Source organism: Ovis canadensis, chromosome 12 (assembly GCF_042477335.2).
Source record: "Ovis canadensis isolate MfBH-ARS-UI-01 breed Bighorn chromosome 12, ARS-UI_OviCan_v2, whole genome shotgun sequence".
Taxonomy (NCBI): domain Eukaryota; kingdom Metazoa; phylum Chordata; class Mammalia; order Artiodactyla; family Bovidae; genus Ovis; species Ovis canadensis.
The window spans coordinates 62,440,227-62,464,642 of record NC_091256.1 but is presented as its reverse complement, the minus strand read 5'-3'; the positions used below and the strand labels follow the sequence as shown (position 1 = coordinate 62,464,642).

General features: G+C 40.8%; 1 protein-coding gene across 5 annotated transcripts in view; it reads left to right on the top strand.

Moving 5' to 3' along the window:
• Positions 1 to 24,416, top strand: part of DDI2 (DNA damage inducible 1 homolog 2) — a 43,280-nt gene that overhangs the window by 2,937 nt on the left and 15,927 nt on the right. For all 5 annotated transcript variants that reach the window (XM_069545941.1, XM_069545942.1, XM_069545940.1 and 2 more), the window contains 5 exons: positions 5,713 to 5,842; positions 8,494 to 8,730; positions 10,517 to 10,643; positions 14,227 to 14,354; positions 17,500 to 17,628. In XM_069545941.1, the coding sequence (XP_069402042.1) occupies positions 8,646 to 8,730; positions 10,517 to 10,643; positions 14,227 to 14,354; positions 17,500 to 17,628 (469 nt within the window). In that variant the 5' untranslated portion in view covers positions 5,713 to 5,842; positions 8,494 to 8,645. The remainder of the gene's footprint in view (positions 1 to 5,712; positions 5,843 to 8,493; positions 8,731 to 10,516; positions 10,644 to 14,226; positions 14,355 to 17,499; positions 17,629 to 24,416) is intronic.

The window sequence follows — 24,416 nt, the reverse complement described above, 5'->3', positions numbered from 1 at the left end:
TCAAGATTGGCATGGATTGTGCATGAGGGTACAATGGGAAAAGGTGTTAATTTTTAACAGCGCTAGTCCTTGTAGTAGTTATAATGCAGTGATAACACATTTAGAATAGACACAATCTCTCCTTGTACATGATTAAAGCTGGGCATGTTCCATCTCTTAACACAAGTGTGGGCTTAGAAGCCAGGCATGGCCCTGTTTGATGCTTTGATGCAGACTTGGCTGGAGAAATTTCAAACAATTATAGGAACTTAGTATTCTTGCCTGGAAAATCCCATGGACGGAGGAGCCTGGTAGGCTGCAGTCCATGGGGTCGCTTGGAGTTGGACTCGACTGAGCTGCTTCACTTTGACTTTTCACTTTCATGCATTGGAGAAGGAAATGGCAACCCACTCCAGTGTTCTTGCCTGGAGAACCCCAGGGACGGGGGAGTCTGGTGGGCTGCCGTCTCTGGGATCCCACAGAGTCAGACACTACTGAAGTGACTTAGCAGCAGCAGCAACTTCACTTGCAATTAATATCTTTGCATTTTTGAAACATTGTTATAATTTACCCCTGTAGGTGGCATGTGGTTAACAAAAAAAAAGTGCAAGGTGTGTAAGTACTCTCAAATGAAAGTATATTTAAATACCAAATAATAGCAGTAACTGTATGATCCTAGAAATGAAGCTGCACACAGCGTGTTCTGTGGTTTGTAAAACACTATTTTAAACCGATAGAAACTGAAAATTGCTTTTGTAGCTGATTTTGGCATGCTTGTTTTCACAGGTAGTTTTCATATATTTCTTTTCTGTTAAATACTACATGTTCATTACAGAAAACTTGTAACATATACAAAAGGAGGAAGAAGAACACTATTATTTATTACTTTATAACTCAGCTGCAGTTTACATCTTGGTATATTTTTTTCCTAAGCTTTTTTCTTATATAGTTAAAATATATCTTTTAAACATGTGCCCTGAACTATAGTAAACAATTTCATCCCTTACTTTGTTTAGTCAAAGTACATTGTCAACATTTTCCCGTAACAGTTCAATTTTTTTTCTTTCATTTTTTTTTTGACTGCGCTGCACAGCATGTAAACGTCTTAGTTTCACAACCAGGAATTGAATCTGTGCCCCCTAAGCTCGGGGTCTTAACCACTAGAATGCCAGGGAAGCCCCTCCCATTAACATTCAAATCCTCACAATTTATCATTTTAATGGCCACATAATTTATCATCATATAGATGTATTACATTTACTTCATATTGTATGTATTTATTTAATGCCCTATTGCTGGGCATTTTAGTTGGGGGCATTTGGAACCAGTTTTGAATAACATTTCCATGGATACCTTATACTTAAGGCTTTGTCCCAATTTCTGTTTGTTTTCTTAGGATAAATTCTTAGATATGAAATTGCCAGATTTTTGAGAGGCTTGTAGTAACTGTTGCCAAATTATCTTCCAGAACGGTTGTAAAAGTCAAGCTGACTGTTAACATTGGATAGTATGTGTAGATCACTTGGTATATAGTGCATTTTCAGTTAATGGTAGATACTATTATGAAGCTGTTCAAATTTGATTCTAAGGGTTTTGTGGCTGTTTTATGATCCTTAATGCTAGAAATGTATTGTTATGATACCTGTTGATTGATTGAAGTCGCTCATTCAGAGACCTGGAAACTGTTGACATCCTACTTAAAGGTTCTGGAGTCATATTAATTAGTCTATCACTGAATGTTGGCTAAGATGAGAATTCAATCTCCAGGGTGTCTGCGCTGAATAAAGTACTAAGAGTTGTGCCACTTTTGGAGATTAAGGCTTGTAGCTGTATACATTTTTCTGTTGTATGTTCTTACAAATGGCAAAACTTGAATTTTGAGCCTTATAATCTTGGAGCTGCATATTATGAATGGTAGAAAGCATCACCAGTGCCATTATCAAAACTTGTTTTGACTGCTAGAAATTTGAAACCATTTATCTCCTGGAGTCTCATATTAAGTTGAAAAATCATTCAGACTTATTCTGGGACATCAGTTGCAGAATAATTGTTTCTTAGATTCTTAAACCTGTTTTAACAACAATAATAACAACAAAAGTTCTCTGTGGCAGTTATAATTTCAACTGAGCTACTATCTCATCTGTGCCCTTGGACTAGAATGGTATATATCTGCTGCTTTGTCAGTATGAAGAATGCTTACTCCTTACCCACATTCTCCAGTCTAGTGTTTTCAGGAAATTGGAGCAGATAGCAGTCTTCCATATTTCATGTACACGTTTGAGGGTAGTGACTACCTGGATCTTACATTTTTATTGTTAGATTAGGCTACCTGCTTCTTAAAATATGTTGTCCACTGAGGAAAAACTGTTTAGCTGAACAGTGATGGATTGATGTATGGCATCTGTAAAATGGGAATCCGAAGAGTGAGGAGTTGCCAGTGCTCCTTTCTTCCTGTTCAGGGCAAGGGGTGCATTGGACAGTGGACGTGTTTTGATCCCCTGGTGAGTAGAGGCCTTTAGTGGTGCATGTGTCCGCACTCAGTCGTGTCCGACTCTTTGCAACCCCGTGGACTGTAGCCTGCCATATTCCTCTGTCCATGGGATTTCCCAGGCAAGAATTCTGGAGTGGCTGCCGTTTCCTCCTTCAGGAGATCTTCCCAACCAAGGGATCAAACCCGCATCTCCTTTATCTCTGTGTGGGCAGGCAGATTGTTTACCACTGAGCCACCTTCAGTGGTGATGGGTGGCTTGATAGCCCTTGGAAAGGTCACCCAGCTAATTCACCAGGCCATGTTGGACTTCTGTTTGGGAAAGTTGTGTGTGGTTCTAGGAAAGAGTGTGGCTGTAAAGTCAGGCAGATGTGGTCCCAGTCCCAGTTCTCTTAATAGCCTTGGAGCGTCAGGTCACTTAACTGTATATCAGATGGGACAGTTAATGTCTGTTTCATTAGATGGTTGTGAGACTTAGACAAGAGAATATGAGGATTAGGTGAAAAACTGTGAGAACCTAGTAAGATGCTGGCTCTGGTAGGAGCTCACCCGGTGATAGCTGTTTGCTGTTTTAATATGGCTTTCCATGGAGTATTTACAGCCTGAAGAAAATTCAGTCATCTGTGGAATGGAGCATTCAGATTCTCCCAAGTTTCTTTGAGTAGATAAGTAAATGTTCTTTTATAAAAAGTGCACTTAGAACCTGTTGACTGATCACATGTCTCTAAATATACTGGTGGTTGAATTTCTGACCCTGGAAAATTGACTTTCTTACCCAATAGGCCTTAGGCCCTGGTACCTCCTGGTTGCTTCACGAAGTTGAAGCCCCTCTGGTAGAGCTGGCTGCGTAACATTTCTCTTGGTACGCTTCTTGCTGCACACCTCAACCCAGGACACTTGTCACTTCAGATTTGTGGTGGTTTTAAAAGCAGTCCCAGAAGTTATAATATGACTCTCAGATTGTATTGCAAACCATCTGTGTTGATTCTGGTGTACTTTTATTATGAGATACAAGCTTAAGTGGGCTTACCAGGTGGCTCAGTAGTAAGGAATCCACCTCCCAGTGCAGGAGACGAAAGACGTGGGTTCAGTCTCTGGGTCGAGAAGATCCCCTGGAGTAGGAAATGGCATCCTGCTCTAGTGGATAGAGAAGCCTGAGGGCTATGGACACCACTGAGCAACTGAGCGCAGTACACAAGGTGCTTATTAAGTCAGGGAGTGTGAATAGGTTGATAGAATAACAGTTGCAATCTGTTGTAACATGTTTTAACTTTGCAGATGAGGGTAAGAACTAACAATACTTTTTCTAGTCCTGTACAGAACTTAGAAAATAGAATTCAAGCTACAAACTCTGCAAATCCTTTTTTTTGGCTCAACCCCGGAAGTATTTGATTTTGGAAGTGACTAAATTCAGTTTCTTCTTCTGTTGCTTATGTAAGTGCAGATTCTGAGAGCAGATATGGCAGATCTTTTTTTTTTTTTTTTTCCATTCAAATCCTCTATTTTTCAGGTTCTGTGTCAGGCAGTTTTGCTGTGAGAGCTATGAGGACATGTGAGGAAACATTGTAAAATGGTAGTATAGCAGAAAGATGGGGAAGGGACAGCTGTGTGTAGGTATGATTATCTAGCCCCAGCTACATGCTTGACAAATGGGAAATGAAGCCCAGACCAGTTGAGTGATGGGAGCCTTATCAGTCAGGACAGAACTCAGGTTCCTCAGTTTACCAGTGGCCTCATGCTGCCATCTGTGGGGTCGCACAGAGTCAGACACGACTGAAGTGACTTAGCAGCAGCATGGAAGGTGAATCATTAGCGAGAAAACCAGAGCCTCTGTTTATTCTGAACACCTCTCTACCGAGTAGGTCATAATGCAGGGTAGGCTTTTACGTTCCTTCATGGTAAAATCATAGTGTGTCCATTGTGTGTATCTTGTTCTTTTCACAGCCCGTTGTTTCATGTTTTTGTGCTCTCAGGCTTTCTCCAGTGTTTGATTGCACATCATACAAATATTTTTATTATTGTACATCCCTGATCCTTTTTTCCATCTGTGTTTAATTGTGCTTTTCTGAATTTCTTCCGCTTTTATCTTCTACTCATAAACATAAGAATGATAAAAATTTGAGGATGATTGAGGAGAAGGAAGAACTTACTATTTAGAACCTCTCAGACTTGGCAAAGTGGGAGAGGATTTAAAGGTGGACACAGGAGGGGTACTTCACAGGTGGTCCAGTGGCTAAGACTCCCAGAGCAGGAGGCCCGACTTCAGTCCTTGGTCAGGGAACTAGATCCTATTGGTGCTGCAACTAAGACCCAGTACAACCGAATAAAAAGAAATGGACACATGGGGATGTCATGTCTTGCAGGTGACTGGAGTTAACGCTGAATCATGTTTTTGAAAGTTGCTAAGGGTAGATCTTAAAAGTTCTCATCACAAGAAAACAATTTTTATAACTCTGTGAGGTTACAGACATTAACAAAATATATGGTGATCATTTTACATTACATATGTATATCAAACTATCATGGTGTACAACCAAAACTAATACAATATTGTATGTCAGTTATATCTCACTAAAACTTGTGGATGGGGAGTAAACATATTATTTAATAGTATTGTAGTTATCCCCAGAACAAATTAGGGAATAATTTTCCCTCTCTGCTAAATATTATATATAAAATTGTCTACCTCCCTTAGATCCATTTGTCCTTAATTCAGCTAATACTTGGGCATTATTCCTCTACCAGGCCCCTGTTCTAGGCATTTTGGATATGGTGAAAAAAGCAAAGTTCTTGTCCTCAGAGTATCTTACTTTTTCATGGGGCAGAAAGACCATAAAGAAATAAGTATATAATATGGGAAGTGAGGGTGTGTTTTAAGTAGGGTCATTAGGGAAGGACTCTGAAGGGGTAATGTTTGATCAGAAACCTTAAAAAAAAACAACCTGGGAAAGAACATTCCTCAGGTAAAGAGAACAACAAGTGAAACAGCCTTGAGGGGGAACTTGCCGGTGTTGTTTGAGGAACAGTAATCATGGTATGAGAGGAGGTCGTGGGGGAGCCAGGGACCAAACTATTTGGGCCTTTACGGGAAGGGTTTTGGCTTTTATTCTAGGTGTGATGGGAAATGGCTGGAGGGTTTGAGCAGGGAGTGACATTCTCCAGTGAAGATGAAAACTGTGGTCTTTCTGTTCTGTGCTTTGTTACTTCTCAGCGCTTTATACTGTTCAAATCTTTTCTGGTTGTAGATTGTCTACGCTGAAAGGCCTCTCACAGACAACCACAGATCACTGGCGTCTTACGGCTTAAAGGATGGCGACGTTGTGATTTTACGACAGAAGGAGAATGCAGACCCTCGACCTTCAGTGCAGTTCCCAAGTAAGGCAGCTTGTAATGATTTCACAGCCCTGGCAAGCGTTAGTAGATAGCATAGTTCCAAGTCTTGGATTCGCCTTGGATTCAGACTACAAGGATTCAAATCCTGACTGTGCTGCTTGATTGCTGGGTAGCTTTGGACAAGTTAACTTCTCTAAGTCCATTTCCTCACCTGTAAGGTGGGTGCTGTAGTTAACCACAACTCCTAGAGTTGATGGGAGAATAATGCACGTGAAACCTTCAGCACAGAGCAAGCCTTCTCGGTAAACGTTAGGTTCTGTTGTCATCAGCCATCATTTTATCCCGGGGAAGGACTTGAGAGGCCGCAGGTGCCTGTGCTTCATGGCTGACTTTTGCTGCTTTGTGTTTGGCCATCAGTGATAGGCCTTTGCTGAGCATTTTACAGTTAGCCAGCCACTTGCACCCGCATTTCATCCCATAACTGTAATAGGAGAAAAGATATCTGTTGACAGTTTCTTAACCATTAGCAGATGAAGCTCTGATTTTTAAATAATCATTTCCAAAGTTGCATAGCTAGTAAGTGACAGCACAGGATTTAAAACTTGGTGTTTTCCCCATTACTCTGAGCCTTATGAACATTAAGCAGTTGGACCACTAAGTTCTGTTTTTTTCCCACCAGCTTTGTTAATCATGAAAAAGAAACTGTTACTTGTTTTAGATACTACATCTAGAATCTGTGCATTGAGAATTAGGAAGTTTCCATGTCCTTTAAATAGTGTGCAGTTGTGTGTGTATCTGTGCATTTGATGAGGAGATGGTCCATAGCTTGCTTCAGATTCTCAAAGTTTAGGTGTCTGGGTGATGAAAAACTCCAGTTTAGAACACAGTGCTTCCATCCAGCCTGAAACTGGAGCTATGAGAGACCATCAAGTCCTGTTCCTTTCATTTCTGAATTATGTTATTCCCTGGGGGTTACCGTTAAACTTTAGAAAGAGAAGTGATTGAGATACGCCTGTCAATCAAACCCAAATCTTCCTCTGGTCAGTTTGGAGAAATTGTTAGTTCTGGAGATTCACTGTTTTGGGTTTTGTTTTTTTTTTTTTTTTCCTGACTGTGCCACAGGATCAAGAGAAGCCACTAGATGGGGGAGGGGAGGCAGTCTGGTCTATAACGTAGACAGGTTTTTTCAAAATTATTAGGAAGTGAGTGGACTCTCGAGATAACAGAGTTGAGATGAAAATTTCTCAGCCCATAAGGAGGACCCACCCAACCATATATGTTTTGCTGGTTGACCTAGATTAGCTACTGCACAAACATCATCTTACTTCACTTTTTTCATTGGCTTAGAGTTCATGTGCATATATACATACACGCACACACGCTGCCCACTGAGGTTTCTTTGACAAAAAGTGCCTAGTTGAACCCATGCTAAGAGGCTGAAACTTCATGCATGGGTGTAAGCATTCCCTTTTTCTAGTTGCGGTCCAAAAGTCTTCAGGACAGCCCCAGGCTTGGAACAGGTACAGTCATCAGATAAAATTTAGGGTTGAAGAAATGTGGGTTCACTCAGTCTTAGCCCATCATTCTGGCTACATACTTGGGTTCTGTGTTTGATTTCTTTTCCCTATTTAATAATACAGCTCTTTTTTTTTTTTTTCCCCAATAGCAGCTGTATTGAGATATCATTCACTACCACACAGTTCACAGGTGTAAAGGGTACAATTCATGATTTTTAGTATATTCAGAATTATGCATCCATCACTATGATCAGTTTTAGCACATTTTCATCATCTTTACAAAAAACTGTGTACCCATTAGCAGTCATTCCCCATCTGCCTTCACACATCCTGGCCCTCAGCACCCATCAATCTACCTTCTGTCTCTGTATTTTCCTATTCTGGACATTTCACACAATATGTGGGTCCTTTGGGTAAAGCTCCCTTTTATTTTTCTTTCATTTTAATAAGGTCAGCTCACCCTGGAGTATGGAACCTGGGATGTGGGCTGTGAACCTGTGAAATCTTTTGGTGTGCTCAGCACTGAGAACCTTTGCAGTTCCTCTTCTTTTTTTCTCTTCTGTGAAATGATTACACCCACTGGCTCCCCAGGGTACGAGAAGAGGTAGCAGTGATGCACAGATGAAAGCATAAATTCAAAGCACTAATATGTGTAGCACACACTTGTAGAAGTTCGCATCTAACATTCATTTGATATATATAGTATTCTTTACCCAGGATGTAAGGGCTTTTTGAAGCATATGTCAAAGCAGACTAGGATTTTTCTTAAGACCTGAGAGCTGAAGAGCATTCAGATTTATGTGGCTATATTTGAGACTGACTTTGATTTTTTATTTTTTTTATTTTTGTTTTAATACATGAGTAAGTAAAAACTTACTATCCTGGGATATTTTTTATCAACCCCAAATTTGAGATTATTACCATTGTCTCCTTATCCCTACCGCCTCCCAAACCCCTGTTTTTCTCTTTCTATTCTTTCCTACCTGTTCACTCTTGGACTGCAGTGTTTATATTCAAAGTCAGCATGAGAAATAACCAGGGAAAGGGCATTCAGAATGTCTGTGGTTACCATCTACTACTAATACATACCACGTATTTGCAAATTGGCTGCTTCCTTCAAATACTTGTTCTTATGGAGTCATTTGAAGTAAACTTTGAATCAATTCTCCCCAACAGACTTACCCCGAATAGACTTCCGTAGCATAGCTGTGCCTGGCACGTCAAACACCCGGCAGCGCCAGCCACCAGGAGTGCAGCAGTCCCACTCAGCTCCTGGAGAAATAGCTTCATCTCCTCAGGGCTTGGACAATCCAGCCTTGCTCCGAGACATGTTGCTGGCCAACCCCCATGAGCTGTCCTTGCTGAAGGAACGCAATCCACCCTTGGCAGACGCTCTGCTCAGTGGAGATCTTGGTAAGCTTATAAAATTGGAAGGCCATCAAGCTGACCTGAGGCGAATAGTTTCACAGCAAATGGGGAGAAATTCAGGCAACTGGTGTGTTCAGCCCACTGAGTCACATGACTTCTTGAACATATCAGTTGGTCTGTGAGAGGTAAACTAGTGCTGATGTCAAAGACTGGTTAGTTGGCAATAGTGACAGAACTTTAGGGATCTCTAGAATTCTGAAACCCCACTCAACCAGTCCCCTTTGTTCCTCCTTTTTTTTTTTTCCCCCCTTATTATTTCAGCAGCATATAACCCAGGTACAGATCATTTTTAATTGAAGAATAAGTGACTTACAATATTGCTTTAGTTTCAGGTGTACAGCATAGTGATTCAAGAGATTTTAGTTTGTTTTTGTATGGGTTTTTTGTTTGTTTGTTTGCAGACACTATTTTTAATAGCCAGGTACTGGTATTTCGGTCTGTTTTCTTAGACCCTCAGTTAAAGAGAGTACCAGTTAACCAGCTGATGCCAGATGAAATGATTTTAGTTCCAGGAAAACAGGTTCAGTGCATCAGCCTGTATGGCAGAATGCAACCCCTTTATTCCCATTCACCCCAAATTTAACGATAGTGGGGCTGTCACCAACTGTCCAAAAGTTTATTTGGAGCTGTATTTGAGCCATTCTTGTATTTAACAGAACATTCATTTTTAGTCATCTTTATGACAGTTTTCTCTGTAGATTTCTCCAGTTTTACTTCTGGGTTTGTGAGACCCTACTGATTAAATTTTAGAACAAACAGACACTTAATGACTCATTCCTCAATAACCATTTTTAAAGTTAATAGGTAATATTTCCCTATAAAGAAATACTTAGATTTTAAGCATTCAGTTGATTGAGTTTTGACAAATTAATGTAACCAGCACCCTAGTCAAAATATAAAACATTCTGTCACTCCTGAAAGCTCCATTATGTTTTCTTCTAAGTCAGTTTCCACCGCTTATCGGCTCCCTCTATTCTGGTACTTATCATGGGTCAGTTTTTGCCTACTTTTTGTTTTGATATAAATGGAATCATATCTTATGTTCTTCCTTGTGTCAAGTTTCTTTCACTCAACTTGGTGTTTTTTAGATTCATCCATGCTGTGTGTATTAGTTCATATGACCATTATCTTGGTTTCTTTAATTTCTTTTGCAGCATATCTAATTGCCAAAGACCATGATGATGGCACTTGTACATTTATGCATTTGAATGTACTCACATCTAAGAAATATCAAATAAAGGTGGTTCTTGTAACATACATCTTATCGCAAGCAGTGTTTTCTCTTTACTGATTTTTCTGCTTAGAATCCATCAGGTAATACAGATAGGCTAACAGTAGTTTGCTTATAACTTATCTGCTTTAAAGCAGAGAGTATTATAAAGGAGACAAAACTAGAAGAGGAAGAGAGGGACGGTAATGCTCTATTTTATTTCTAGCTAATAGGATAATAAAAGTGGAGAGAGGGGAGGGGAGGGTCATCTGTCTGCCACACTGAGGGTTATTCTCCACTGATTTAAATTGAAAAGTCATCATCTCTGAGATGGTGTTTGCAAATGCTTTATTTCTTTACACTAAATTTAGGTAAAAAAGTAATCTTTGCCTCCAAGAATAGACAGTAAATGTTAATTGCTCATCTTAAATGATTTTTAGCCATCCTTTCTGCATCTTTTACAGTTGTATCTTGAGAAATTGTTTGATGTGGAAAAGTACTAATAAAGAAAATATAATGATTCTTAAGATCACCACCACCACCCCCACCCCATTCTTGCAGAGAGATTTTCTAGGGTCCTGGTGGAGCAGCAACAGGACCGAGCCCGGAGAGAGCAAGAAAGGATTCGTCTCTTTTCTGCGGACCCTTTTGATCTTGAAGCTCAGGCAAAGATAGAAGAAGATATAAGGTAATAACTCCTTCGCCCAAAGAGCAAGATTTAGAGGATCCAGATTTCCCAAACTGCAGGTGATCTTATATTCTTTGGGCATCTGCTTTGAAGTGGATTCCTTATTTTGCGTTTATGTAAAACCTGCTGAAACACTAGGTTCAGTCTTCTGGTTTATTCTCTCTTCTGTTTTCCTCACATTTTGATTCAACATTACAAAGGTGCAGCTACCTAACTTAATGACTTTCTCTTCTAAAATTTTGAAAAAGATTCCGTGACTTGGAGACTTTCCTAGAGGTCCCGTGGTTAAGACCCAGCACTTCCGCCACAGGAGGCACAGGTTTACTCCCTGGTCGAGGAACTAAGATCTTGCATGCTACACGCAGCACTGAAAGCATAAAAAAAGACTCCCCAACTAACCCACAGCATGTTATTAAGGCAGCTCCAGGTTGATGCTCCCAGGGCTGAGCAGAAGTCCCCAGTTTGGTGAGATTAGTGGGCTGGCTACTCAAGCTCATTGGGTGCTCCTCAAACATAACATGCAAGCTCTGATTAAATCCAGGACTTGGACGTGATTGGATTAGAGAGAGCTGTGCAAAGAGGAACCTTACTGTCCTGCGTCTTCTTTCCTTCCACAGTTCTCCTGCTGGCCTCAGCAGGTAAAATGGCAGCAGGACTCGTCTCCAGCTCCAGATTCTCTGATGCTGTGGTTCTAATCTGGGGCAACATTAAAGTCACAGGAGAGGTTCTTAAAAACGCAGGTGCTGGACTTTACTCCCTAATCTGATGAATCAGCATCTTAAGATGTGGGACCTAAAAAGGCCCAAGGATGCTAACGCCCGCCTTCCTGATCTCAAGCAGGATGCAGTTCAGTCAGTCCCTTCGAATTAAAGAACAGCTGCTTTCTCCCATCCCAGATTCAGTTTTTATTGCTAATTGAAGGCCATAGTATGACTAAGAACAGTGTAACTGTAACAGGACTACTGTTAAGGGGCCCGATCATCATCTTTGGTTACTTAAAAGAAGCCTGACTTGGTCATTGTCAGCTTGGAAGTCAAATAAAGGTTTTCTTTTTTTCTCTGAGTACCTTTGAAATCAAAGAAATGTAAATATGCCAGAATCAGTTGACAGCCCTAAGCCGTTCCCTTGTGTTCTTGTTTGTGTAAGCGTTCCCATTAATTGTATCAGGTACTATCAATTATTTCACGAATTAAATATGTGCAGAGAAATGGCGAGATAGTTATGTTTTCTGAACTAGACCACATTGCAGCTGTAAGGGAACCTGACATAACTCCTCTCGGGGACAGTTGCATTCAAGCCAGGAAAGTGGGGGTGAGGGCAGAGAGCAAGGAGCATCATAGCCAAACCATGGAATGGAACTGTTGGAAGAGAAGTGAAATGAGGCACATTCATACGGCTCATGTTTCTTCCCAGGGGGAGGTAGAGGAACTGAGACCAAGCATGTATTCTTTTAAAGGAGAAAACCTTGTGTACGTGAAGTGACACAGAGCCTAGGGTAGCCAAAGTAACGAGTATTATTTCAGGCAGTTTTTTTGTTGAAAGTTACCTTGGTTGCAGTCCATGTAAAGTTAGGAGTGCACAATTAATTTTAGGGTTTTTTTTTTGTTTGGTTGGTTTTTCTAAATCGGGGTATAATTACAATGTTGTGTTAGTTTCCACTGTACAGCGAAGCGAATCAGTTGTATGTATGCATATATCCCTTCCCTTGTTGGACCTCCCTCCCTCCTACCCTTCCCTCCCCTCTCGGTCACCACAGAGCACTGAGCTGAGCTCCCTGCGCTACACAGCAGGTTTCCAGCAGGTTCCCACTAGCTGTATGTTTTACACATGGCAGTACACAGATGTCAGTCCCAGTTCCTCCCACCCTGCCCTTCCCCTGCTGTGTCTACATGCTCATTCTCTACATCTGTGTCTCTATTCTTGCCCTGCAAATAGGTTCATCTGTACCATTTTTCTGAATTTCACATATATGTATCAATAAGATAATAAATATAGTTATGTGACCTAGGAGAAAAGCTATGTAACTGTATTAAATGCCTATGGCAGTTTAACTTGGTGTGCTACACCAGTGGTTACGCAGGGTACGTGTACATTGAGGTATAGTAGCTTTCCTATTTGTCTGACTAAACAAGTTTACCTTGACTTTCTGAGAAGTTTAATATTTTATTTCAGACTGTCTGGTAAAACCGTCAGTGGAATTAAGCTAGAGTATTATTTCAAAAGGGACGAGCGCTGCAGTCTAGAACATGCACGCGTGCTCAGTCACTTGGTCGAGTCTGACTTGTGTGAACACATGGACTATAGCCGGCCAGGCTCCTCTGTCCATGGCATTTCCCAGGCAAGAATACTGGAGCGAGTTGCTGTTCCCTCCTCCAGGGAATCTTCCCGACCCCAGGATCGAACCCTTGTCTTCGGTGGCTCATGCATTGGCTGGTGTTTTCTTTACCACTGAGCCCCCTGGGAAGCACAGTCAAGAATAGAGGTCAGCAAACTTTTTCCATGAGGAGCCAGATAGCAAGTATTTTAGGCTTTGCAGCCCATGCAGTCTCTGTCAGGAATACGCAGTTCTGCCAGTGCAGTATGAAAGGAGCTGTGCATAATAGGACAGTATGTAAATAAATAGTGTGATTGTGTTCCCACAAAGACAGGAGGCTGGGAACTTCCCTGGTGGTCCAGTGGTTAAGACTTCGCCTTCCCATGCAGGGGGTGCAGGTTCAGTCCCTGGTTAGGAAGCTAAGATCCCACATGCCTCGGGGTCAAAAAAATGAAACATAGAACAGAGGCAGTGTTGTAGCAAATTCAATAAAAAACACTTTAAAAATGACCCACATCAAAAAACTTAAAAAAAAAAAAAGCTGGGAATGAAGACCTTAGATGTTAGAGTAAGCTGGAACTCCTTCTTATGTACTTTTCTCATGTTAGAATGCATTCCATTTTTGAAGAAATGTTTTGATGGACTAGGTGAAATATGATTTATACAGGTGTGTGTAGTTTTCTAACAGGTACCCAAGTAGGTAGATATTTTTGAGCATCTGCCCCTAGCATTGTATGCTAGATGCGTTATACCTCTCAGCAGTCCCACAATAGAAATCATTGTCCTCGTTTCACGGATTAGAAACCCAGACTTGGAAATTAAGCAGCAGATGTAATTCAGGCAGTTGACACACCTGTATATTATATTTGTAAACTATTTTTAATGCAGTGGATGTAGGAAATGTACCCAGATACCCAGTAAACCCTCAGTTCAAATTGGAACATTGGTAAAAATTCTAACCTACAGGATGAAGCAGGTTGTGACCCTTGCTTACCAGTTTATTTTCCTGTTTCTGAACTTGTAAAGGGAACAGAATTGTTTTTATGTGAAGGTAATTTGTATGCCTTTAGATTTTCTGCCAATGATGTATCTCACTTCGTCCTACTAGATCACATATTTCAGGGTAAAGCACCAGTTGTCATTTCCGTGACTCAGCCACTATAGTTGGAGCATATGATATGTACAAATGCTTTTAATACTGTGACTTTGAAACAGATTTGTCTTCACGGAAACAATGCAATTAGTATACCTGGTTTTGATTTGTTATAGGCAACAGAACATTGAGGAAAACATGACAATAGCCATGGAAGAGGCTCCAGAAAGTTTTGGCCAAGTAGTGATGCTTTATATCAACTGCAAAGTGAATGGACACCCTGTGAAAGCCTTTGTTGACTCAGGTGCCATCTCTGTCTTTTGTTTCTTTGTCTCTACATCCAGCGTTCTGACCAGACACAGGGAGAAGGGGAGACTGGTGTCTGTGTTCCTTTGGACACCTAACTAACAAGCCCAAGGGCTTTTGTTTCACTTGCCAATTTCCTCTTTGTAGTAGGTTTTTCTTTAATTATTTCTTAACCAGTTTTGTATTTTGCAGTGCCTTCTTCATCTTCCTACCTTCCCGTACTTGGCATCCTAATTTGTAGGATGCCTCTGTAAAAAATTGGGGGGTAACCGGGTTTAAAATAAGGAACTATAAGGAGGTATGTAGAAGTCAAACAGATATTTGAGCTTAGTCTGTGTGCCAACACTTTACTGTGAGTTGTGAGGAAAGTAAGGGTGTATGGGGCGTGGCTCTTTCCCTTAAAGATCTTAATAGCCAGGTCAGGAGCAAAGAGTTCCCCACATGAGGATTCAGGTAATGCCTGTACTAAGTGGCACCTTTTCTCTCAGTAACAACTCACTGCTCTCTCGTAAGACCACACGGGGCAGCACCGTGTGTGTGTCCGGTGGTCTTCTGCCCTCATTCTGTGAGAGAGGCTGTGTTCCCAGCATAGTAAAAACCCCTGCGCAAGTAGGCTTTCCTCCACTTGTTCATCCACAGAATATCTGAACGCGTGCTAGGTTTCAGATGCATACCTTCCTGGGAGGAGTGCATCTGCTGATTATTCAGTTTTTAAAATGTTTATGAAGTGCTGAGTGCTTGGGGGTAAGACTGGAGTTTCATAGGGCTCCTATGAGTGAGGGACAAATTCCTAAGGGGCCCTGAGATGACACTTGGCATTTATTGAGCCCCTACGATGTGCCAAGCACTATGCTGGGTGCTTAATGTATATCATCTTCCATTTTGTTTAATCCTCAGTACACCTATGAACTATGTTCTGTTACCCCTGTTTTATAGATGAGGAAACTTGTAGACATAGACAGGTGAAGCCAATCTTCCAGGTGTACACGGTTCATGAGTAATAGGCTTTGGGTAAAGCCCCAGATCTACCTGGAGCCAGAACTCTTAAACACTGTGCAAAAATTGAGTGCATCTTAGACGAACATAAAGACCACATTCTCACTCTAACTGAGGTGCTCAGGTGTTGCTTCTCCAAAGAGAGACCCTTTGAACTGAGCTGTTTCCATGGGTAGAGAGAGGATCGGGGCTTTGACCTGAGCCTCGAGAAAAGGCAGGAGAGCGGTGAAAGGGACCCTTGTCATTTTGAGTTTGCAGACTTTACATCAGTAACCAGCTTTTGTGGAGTGAGGAAGGAGGTAAAAAAAAGAATTGCCTTCCTAAAATGCCTTTCCCTTCATTATTTCTGGACCTTCTTGATGCTAACATTCCTCGAATGCCAAAGAACTTTTAAGTGCCCATAAAGTATAAGTTATCTTAAGTAATATGAACAGAAAGTGTTAGAATTGAGTGAGAGGAGAGATCACTGGGACAGGACAGTCAGCTGGGGAGGTGGGTCTTGAGCTGGGCCTTAAAGCCTCAGTGGAATTCAGAGGAAGTGAAAGGAGAGGAGAGGGCACTGCACAGGAGGGTCAGAGTGAGTAAGAGGCAGAGGAGACACATTCCTCCTGGTAGCGTGGAAGGTTTAGGAGTCAGCTGTAAGGCTGGTGTCTGAATCTGTCCAGGCTGCTGTAACAGATACTGTAGATGGGGTGGCTTGTAAACAACACCGATTTATATCTCAGTTCTGGAGGCTGAGAGGTTTGGCTGGCAGATATCGTGCCTGATTCCTAGTTCATAGATGACCATCTTATCCCCGTGTCCTCACATGGTGGAAGGGGACAAGTGAACTCTCTGGGGGCTCCTTTAAAAAGGCACTGAATCCCATTCATGAGGACTCCACACTCATGACCTAATCACCTCCCAAAGCCCTACTTGCTAATATGGTCACACTGGGAATTAGGTTTTAACATGAGTTTTGGAAGAAGGCATTCAATCTGTAGCAGCTCGAAATCATTGGACCAGGGTAGGGTGGGATCTTAAGGCTGTGGTGATGTGGTTTAAAGCTGTTGTTTTGAAGACCTTTGAGCAGATGAATAAGTGATCTGGAGGAGGTAGTGTTTTAAGAAGATTGAAGGAGGTGACAGTTCTGGAGTATTCTATACCCCTCAGGATCAGAACTATTTCCTTGCTTTAAATTATACCCTTACAGAGTGATTTGGAAACCAGAGAAATTGTCCACTAGGTAGAGGGCTAGAGTGTGAGCTAGGGTGATGGCTGTGGTTAGAAGAAGAAAGGTCAGAAATTGCCCAGAATTTATTAACAGGGCTGGAGCTCAGTTTGAGAGTGGGGAGAAGACTGTAAGAAGAGGGGTTGAAAGCGAACAGTGCCTGCATTTTATGGTCATAAAAAGAATTCCATTGCCAAGGAGAGAAGTCCAAAGAGAGAAGTATTTGGGGAGAAAGAGGATTATACCTAGCGGTTTTGTGAAAGACAGGTCCACCACTCAGGGAGGGGAACTAGGTTCCCTGGGAGAGACTAGGACCCTAGAGAAAGATGAGAGAAGTGTCTGTGTTCTGCTCAGGCTCGCTCCAGCCCCCAGCTGTGTGGATGAGTGTATAGCCAGGAGAGAAGAGAAAAGGCCTCAATGCCCTCTTCCTCATGGGAAAGAGGGTCTAATTGTTGGAGCAGAGAATGGAGAGTTCATGAGAGACTACATGATTTATTTTTTAACTGGTCAATTAGAGTGTCCCAGAGTTTGAAATAAAAATAACTTGGTAAGATGTTTAGAGATACTCAGTGAAAACTGATCCAAGCGTGCAGCCAGTGCTTGAGTGTTTCCATCTGTAGACATAGTCTGACTTTTTGGAAATCCTTTCCATGTATATTTGGTTTCTGTTTTTAAAGTTTAAAAATGTCATGTAATTATTATATTTAAACAATACTATTTCCCTCAACAGCAAGTTTCCACACCATGTTTCAGATGACAGTGTGAAACTGAAAGTTGAACTAAGTGTGGCACGAAGCCTGCTAGGTAGGAAGGATTTCATACTAACAGAAGCCTGGGAGTAGGCCTGCTTTCTGCCCTCTTCTTAGTGCTGTGTTTTTTCATCTTGCCACACATGAGGATTTGGTCTTTCTTATCTGATGTTTTCCCCCTCCTCCAGGTGCCCAGATGACTATTATGAGCCAAGCTTGTGCAGAAAGGTGTAATATAATGAGGCTGGTAGACCGTCGGTGGGCAGGAATCGCCAAAGGAGTGGGCACTCAGAAGATCATTGGAAGGGTACATCTAGGTGAGTGAAGGGTGCTGGGGGTCTTTGTAGTGTAATAGACTTTAAAAATTCCTTTTGGACAGGGGCATCTGATCCAGCACGCCTAATCCTTAGAAATTTTAGATCCTGTATGTTACCGAATTATATATGTAACATCAGTTCAGCTGGTTACAAAAAAGAAACCACTAATCCCCTATGTACTACTTTTATTTCCTGCTCTTCAGAGATAATCCCTTTCCACTGTTTTAGCTGATTTCTTTCGGTGGTTACCTGCATTTTTCTAAATAACATGATTTCAGTGCTATATTGACATGACTATGTAAGTACCATTGAGAGCTAAGCCATTTAATTGAAAAAGATTGTTTTTCCTTTCATGTCAAGTGTATTTTCTCAGAATTAGTAGTTGTCCTGCCTGTGAGTGTGTGTCATTGGTTTTTTTATGTGTTACTCATCCCTAAACACTTACTAGTGTGTAAATCTCCTTTATATATGTTATCCTATTGAAGAGGTTTCTTTCAGCCTAGCCTGGTGGTTCAGGGCTGTTTCATAGCTGCTGTTTTGGAATCTGGGTCCTGAAGGGTACCTTTTGCTTCAGTCTTAACCCTGGATAATATGGATCCCATACTTTTTTTTTTTTTTTTTTGGCACACCTCAGCTTATTAAAGTACAACTTCCAATAACTTCCTGAGAAAAAGTACACAGGAATAAAGTGGATCCTTAAATATCAGAGCATTATCTTTCTCTACATTCTACCAGGCTAAGTTGGAAATCACTTCCCTTCATGATTTTTATCAGAGTTGCTTTGGAGAAGCTGGCTGCTATTCTAACTCTTGGTCATCTACATGTGAGATTTCTCTTCCATTTCTGAAGCTTATAGATCTTCTCTTTGACCTCAGTGTTTTAAAATTTCACAATGATGTACTTGGGTGTAGATCTCTTTTCATCTACTGCACTAGACAACCTTTCAGTCTGGAAAAATGGTTCTGATAATGATTTCCTCCCCTCTGGGATGTCTGATACTCAAGTAGAATAATCTACTATCATGGACTTGTCCTCTAGTTTTATTTTCTTTCATTGTGTTCGGAGAAAGAAAACCAGATTTCTTCAACTTTGCCTTCTAACCTTTATGTTTGGTATAGTTTTCTTTCATGTTAGATGGTTTTCTCAATCTCTGGTGATTCTTGGCATCTGCTCATGTTGAAGAATGAGACACCAGAAGGCTGTTTGGAAGATTAGTTGGGTGGGTAGCCCTGGTGATTGTGGGTAATCTGTAAATTGGGGTGGAGAAAAAGGCTAATCTCAGTAAGGTCCCACTTAACCCGCCCCCTCCCCACCCACCTCAGTTTTCAGTTTGGTTCTTGTTGTATCTCTGTCTTCCTCTATGTCCACTTCTATTACAGGAGCCTCTGGTTCACCCTTAAGAAAATAAACCTCCAGTCCACTATTGAGGGGAGGTGATAGTCACCTGGCTGAACAGCATGTGGGAGGGGAGCCCCAAGGTCCATCTGTACTGCCATAGACCTGCAGCCAGTGCTCCTGCTTGGGGCTCACTCCGCCCCTGTTGGCAGAGGTATTTGTTTCAACCAGCTCATCAGCTTCTTAAGAGTTCTGTGATGTTAGAAAGGGTTGCTTCTTGGTTTCTTACTGTAATCTGCTGTCTAGTTCCAGAATTGCGTTTCAGTCGTCTCTCCCATTGTGTTTGGCTTAAGTGATTTGTGGCTTTAAAAAGAAAAAAAAATGACTTTTTATTGTGGCTTTTTTTAGGAGTAAATTGAGTTAAGTAAGTTGTGTTCAGTCCTTTGTCTTTAATCAGAATTGTTCTTTTTTTTGTTGTTTATTTCTTTTTGTTATCCATGTAAATACTCATTATAGAGAATTTCAAAGCGTAGATGTAAAAAGAAGTGAAAAATAATTCTTTTAGGTGAGACTCGGTAGGAGCATCCAGACATAACTCTTTATGGCATCTTTTTCTTGTAAACGGTGATGATGTAATATGTAGAATTTTATACTTCCTTTTTAGAAAAAGTAGCATTTTCCAAATGCCAGTATAAATTTCATAAGCATCATTTAAATAAATGAATAGGATTCTGTTGTATGGGTTTAGTGGTCAGTCTTTGGAGTAGATTTTTCCCCTAATACTTTGTCATCGTAACATGGACATGCGTTTTTGTTTGGTTTTGATCCCCCCGCCCCCCTCAGTTAAGATTTCCCCTCAGTGAAACTACTGAATTCAAGATTGTGAATACCTTTTCAGGCTCTTGATGTTGTTAACTGTTATCAATCTGATTTCTCCAGCACTGATTGAATATCCATCTTAATATCCTTATACAATCAAGTATTATTAGTTTTTGTAGATAAACAAGTAGTTTTTTATTTTAACTATAAGTTACTTTTCTTTCATTGCAAGTGATAGTTTTTCTACCCTTTTTCCTTTTCATATTTCTCTTTCATATTTCCTATTTTAATACATTTGTCTATTAGTCTCCATGTTTTCTATTATTGATTTCTATAGAATAAGTATAGTTTAATACCTTACTCTTCTATACTTTTTTACACACAGTAGGACTGAAATTGGGGAAGAATACCAGAAACCAGTTGCTTCAGAGTCTGAATTCTTATTATTTTTATGGTCTTTAGTGAGGAGATAACAAGGGACAAAATAAGTACCAATCCCTTGTGTCCTTTTGGTTGGAAAACTTGTACCGTTTTGCAACTTTGGCTATGATAGGTGTCAAGAAAACCTTATAACAATAAGGGAAGTCAAATAAAGGAAAGATACAACATGGACAGGAAGGTTCAATGTGTTGAAGGTGGTACTTCTCCATTTGTCAACAGAAACATTGTAATACATTCAAAACTCCAATAAATTGTTCTTTTGTGTGTGTATGAGACTTGATGTGTTAATTTTAAATTTTATGTAGGCCCTTTGTGGCAGGAGTAGTCAAGATACACTGGAATAACTTCCCCTGCTAGATATCATTATTATACCTAGTATTATTATTTAACTTACATGTTGAGTATATCATATGAAATGGTGGGCTGGATGAAGCACGAGCTGGAATCCAGATTCCCAGGAGAAATACCAATAACTTTAGTCATATGCAAATAACACGACCCTAATGTTAGAAAGCGAAGTGGAACTAAAGAGCCTCTTGATGAAAGTGAAAGAAGAGAGTGAAAAGACAGTCTTAAAACTCAACATTCAAAAAATGAAGATCATGGCATCCAGTCCCATCACTTCATGGCAAATAGGTGGGGAGACAATGACAGACTTTATTTTCTTGGGCTCCAAAATCACTGCAGATGGTGACTGCAGCCATGAAATTAAAAGACACTTGCTCCTTGGAAGAAAAACCGTGACTAACCTAGACAGCATATTAAAAAGCAGAGAGATTACTTTGCCGACAAAGGTCCATCTAGTCAAAGCTATGGTTTTTGCAGTAGTCATGTATGGATGTGAGAGTTGGACCATAAAGAACGCTGAGCACCGAAGAGTTGTTGCTTTTGAATTGTGGTATTGGAGAAGACTCTCAAGAGTCCCTTGGACTGCAAGGAGATCCAACCAGTCAACCCTACAGGAAATCAATCCTAAATATTCATTGGAAGGACTGATGCTGAAGCTGAAGCTCCAGTACTCTGGCCACCTGATGTGAAGAGCTGACTCATTAAAAAAGACCCTGATGCTGGGAAAGATTGAAGGCAGGAGGAGAAGGGGACGACAGAGCATGAGATGGTTGGATGACACCACCAACATGACGGACATGAGTTTGAGTAAGCTCCAGGAGATAGTGAAGGACAGGGAAGCCTGGCATGTTGCAATCATGGGGTCCCAAAGAGTCAGACATGACTGAACGACTGAACAAACAGTTAGATATAAAGACCAAAAGACTAGAACAGGAACAGACCCATGCTTATGTGAACCTTGATAAATGACAGGAAATCTTATGGAGCAGTGGGGAGGTACCTGGAAATGTGCTCAGAGAATTGAGGATCTGTGTAGAAAAAGGGACAATTGACAATTGGACCCTGTCTCACATAACATACAAAAATCAACTCAAGGTTGACTAAAGGCCTGGATGTGTGAGGCAACATTGAAGCCTTTAGAGGAAAATATAGGGGAATGTTTTATGTAGGGAAGGGTTTCTTTAAAAGATAAGGAAATTATTTGATAAATATAGCCAATTAAGACAGAACTTTTCATCAAACACAAAGAAAATGAACAAACTAGGAATGAACTTAGTGACATACATAACTAATAAAAGATTCATATTTAGAATTATGCATATTCTGTGTGTTTATATATCCTCCAACTCAGAGTGTTATATAAAAAATTACAGAAACATTTGAATAAACACTTTAAGAGGAAACTCAAATGGTTAGTAAGTGTGTAAAAATGGCTTCATCTCATTAATCAGGGAAATAGAGAATTATTGCCATATTTTAGATCGAATAATATTGAATGTTGGGAGAAGGTGGAACAGTGGCACCTTTCTAAAAACCACTGGAAACATTTTGGAAAATAATTCAATATCAAGTAGAGCTGAGCCTAATCTATCCCCTAAAACCCTGTATGTTTTTAGAGTATACCATTGAGATGCTCATGGCATGCCAGGAGACAAGCACAAGAATACTTAGGTTAGCATTGCTTACAGCAGCAGAAACTGGAAGCAGCCTGGAAGTTCCATAGCACCAAAATGGATAAATCAGTGCTGGGGTCTTAGACATTACAGTGCTTACTCTTGCTTACTCTTAGAGGTAGGGTAAGTGAAAGGAATATAGTCACATGCATCCACAGGAATAAAGTATCTCAAAATATCTTTTGAGAAGAAGCGAGTCATAGTTTAAAACCACAAAACTAACCAAAATGTTGCTTAGACATCATACAAAATAGTAAGGACTATTAAAAAAAAAAAGCAGGGAATGTTTAACGTAAAAACAAGGATAGGTGGAAGGGTTGGAGGAGGAAAAGAATAGGCTGTGAACTCCTTAGTTTTCTGTTTCTCAACCTGGGAAATAGATGCATGGATATTTGTTTTATTAGGCTTTATACTATATGTATCTCACATACTTCTCTGTTCATAAGATATGTGTACACACATCTTAAATGTGTACACATATCTTAGTTGCTCAGTTGTGTTCAGCTCTCTGTGACTCCCTGGACTGTATCCCTTCAGGCTCTTTGTCTATGGGACTTTTCAGGCACGACGACTGGAGGGGGTTGCCATTTCCTCCTCCAGGGGATCTTCCCAACCCAGGGATGGAACCCACATCTCTTGCATTGACAGGGTGATTCTTTACTACTGAGCCACCTGGGTTTCCCAATATAGAGTTAATAGCAAAGTGATTTTCTTAAAAGATCCTATATATAAAATATGAGGAGTAATTGAGGAAGGGAGGCAATGCAGGAGACTTCAAGCAAAGAAACTTGATATAACAAGTGGTAGTAAAATTGGGGGAATTTGTCTTGATCTTTCTTCTTTTTAAAGATAGATAGATTGATTGATTGATTTATGGCTGCTCTGGGTCTTGGTTGCTGTTGGCAGGCTTTCTCTGGTTGCGGTGAGTGGGGGCTACTCTCTAGTTGGAGTGCACAGGCTTCTCATGGCAGTGGTTTCTCTTATTGCGGAGCACAGGCTCAAGGCTCACAGGCTTCAGTAGTTACAGCTCTTTTTTTCTTTAAAAAAACCTTTTTTCTAACTTTAAACTTCTTATTTTGTATTGAGGTATAGCCAGTTAGAACTAGACATGGAACAACATACTGGTTCCAGATAGGAAAAGGAGTACGTCAGGGCTGTATATTGTCACCCTGCTTATTTAAATTATACACAGAGTAGTACATCATGAGAAATGCTGGGCTGGAAGAAGCACAAGCTGGAATCAAGATTGCTGGGAGAAATATCAATAACCTCAGATATGCAGATGACACCACCCTTATGGCAGAAAGTGAAGAGGAACTAAAAAGCCTCTTGATGAAAGTGAAAGAAGAGAGTGAAAAAGTTGGCTTAAAGCTCAACATTCAGAAAACTGAGATCATGGCATCCAGTCCCATCACTTCATGGGAAGTAGATGGGGAAACAGTGTCAGACTTTTATTTTTTGGGCTCCAAAATCACTGCAGATGGTGATTGCAGCCATGAAATCAAAAGACTCTTACTCCTTGGAAGGAAAGTCATGACCAACCTAGATAGCATATTCAAAAGCAGAGACATTACTTTGCCAACAAAGGTCCATCTAGTCAAGGCTGTGGTTTTTCCAGTGGTCATGTATGGATGTGAGAGTTGAACTATAAAGAAAGCTGAATGCCAAAGAATTGATGCTTTTGAACTGTGGTGTTGGAGAAGACTCTTGAGAGTCCCTTGGACTGCGAAGAGATCTAACCAGTCCATCCAAGGAGGCTAGTCCTGGGTGTTCATTGGAAGGACTGATGCTGAGGCTGAAACTCCAGTACTTTGGCCACCTCATGTGAAGAGTTGACTCATTGGAAAAGACTCTGATGCCTGGAGGGATTGGGGGACAGGAGGAAAGGGGGCTGGCAGAGGATGAGATGGCTGGATGGCATTACCAACTCCATGCACATGAGTTTGGGTGAACTCCAGGAGTTGGTGATGGACAGGGAAGCCTGGCATGCTGCAATTCACGTGGTCTCAGAGTCAGGCACAACTGAGGGACTAAACTGAACTGATAGCCAGTTAACAATGTTGTGGTAGTTTCAGGTGAACAGTGAAGAAACTCAGCCATACATATACATGTATCCACTCTCCCCCAAACCCGCCTCCCATCCAGGTTGGCACATAACATTTGAGTGGAATT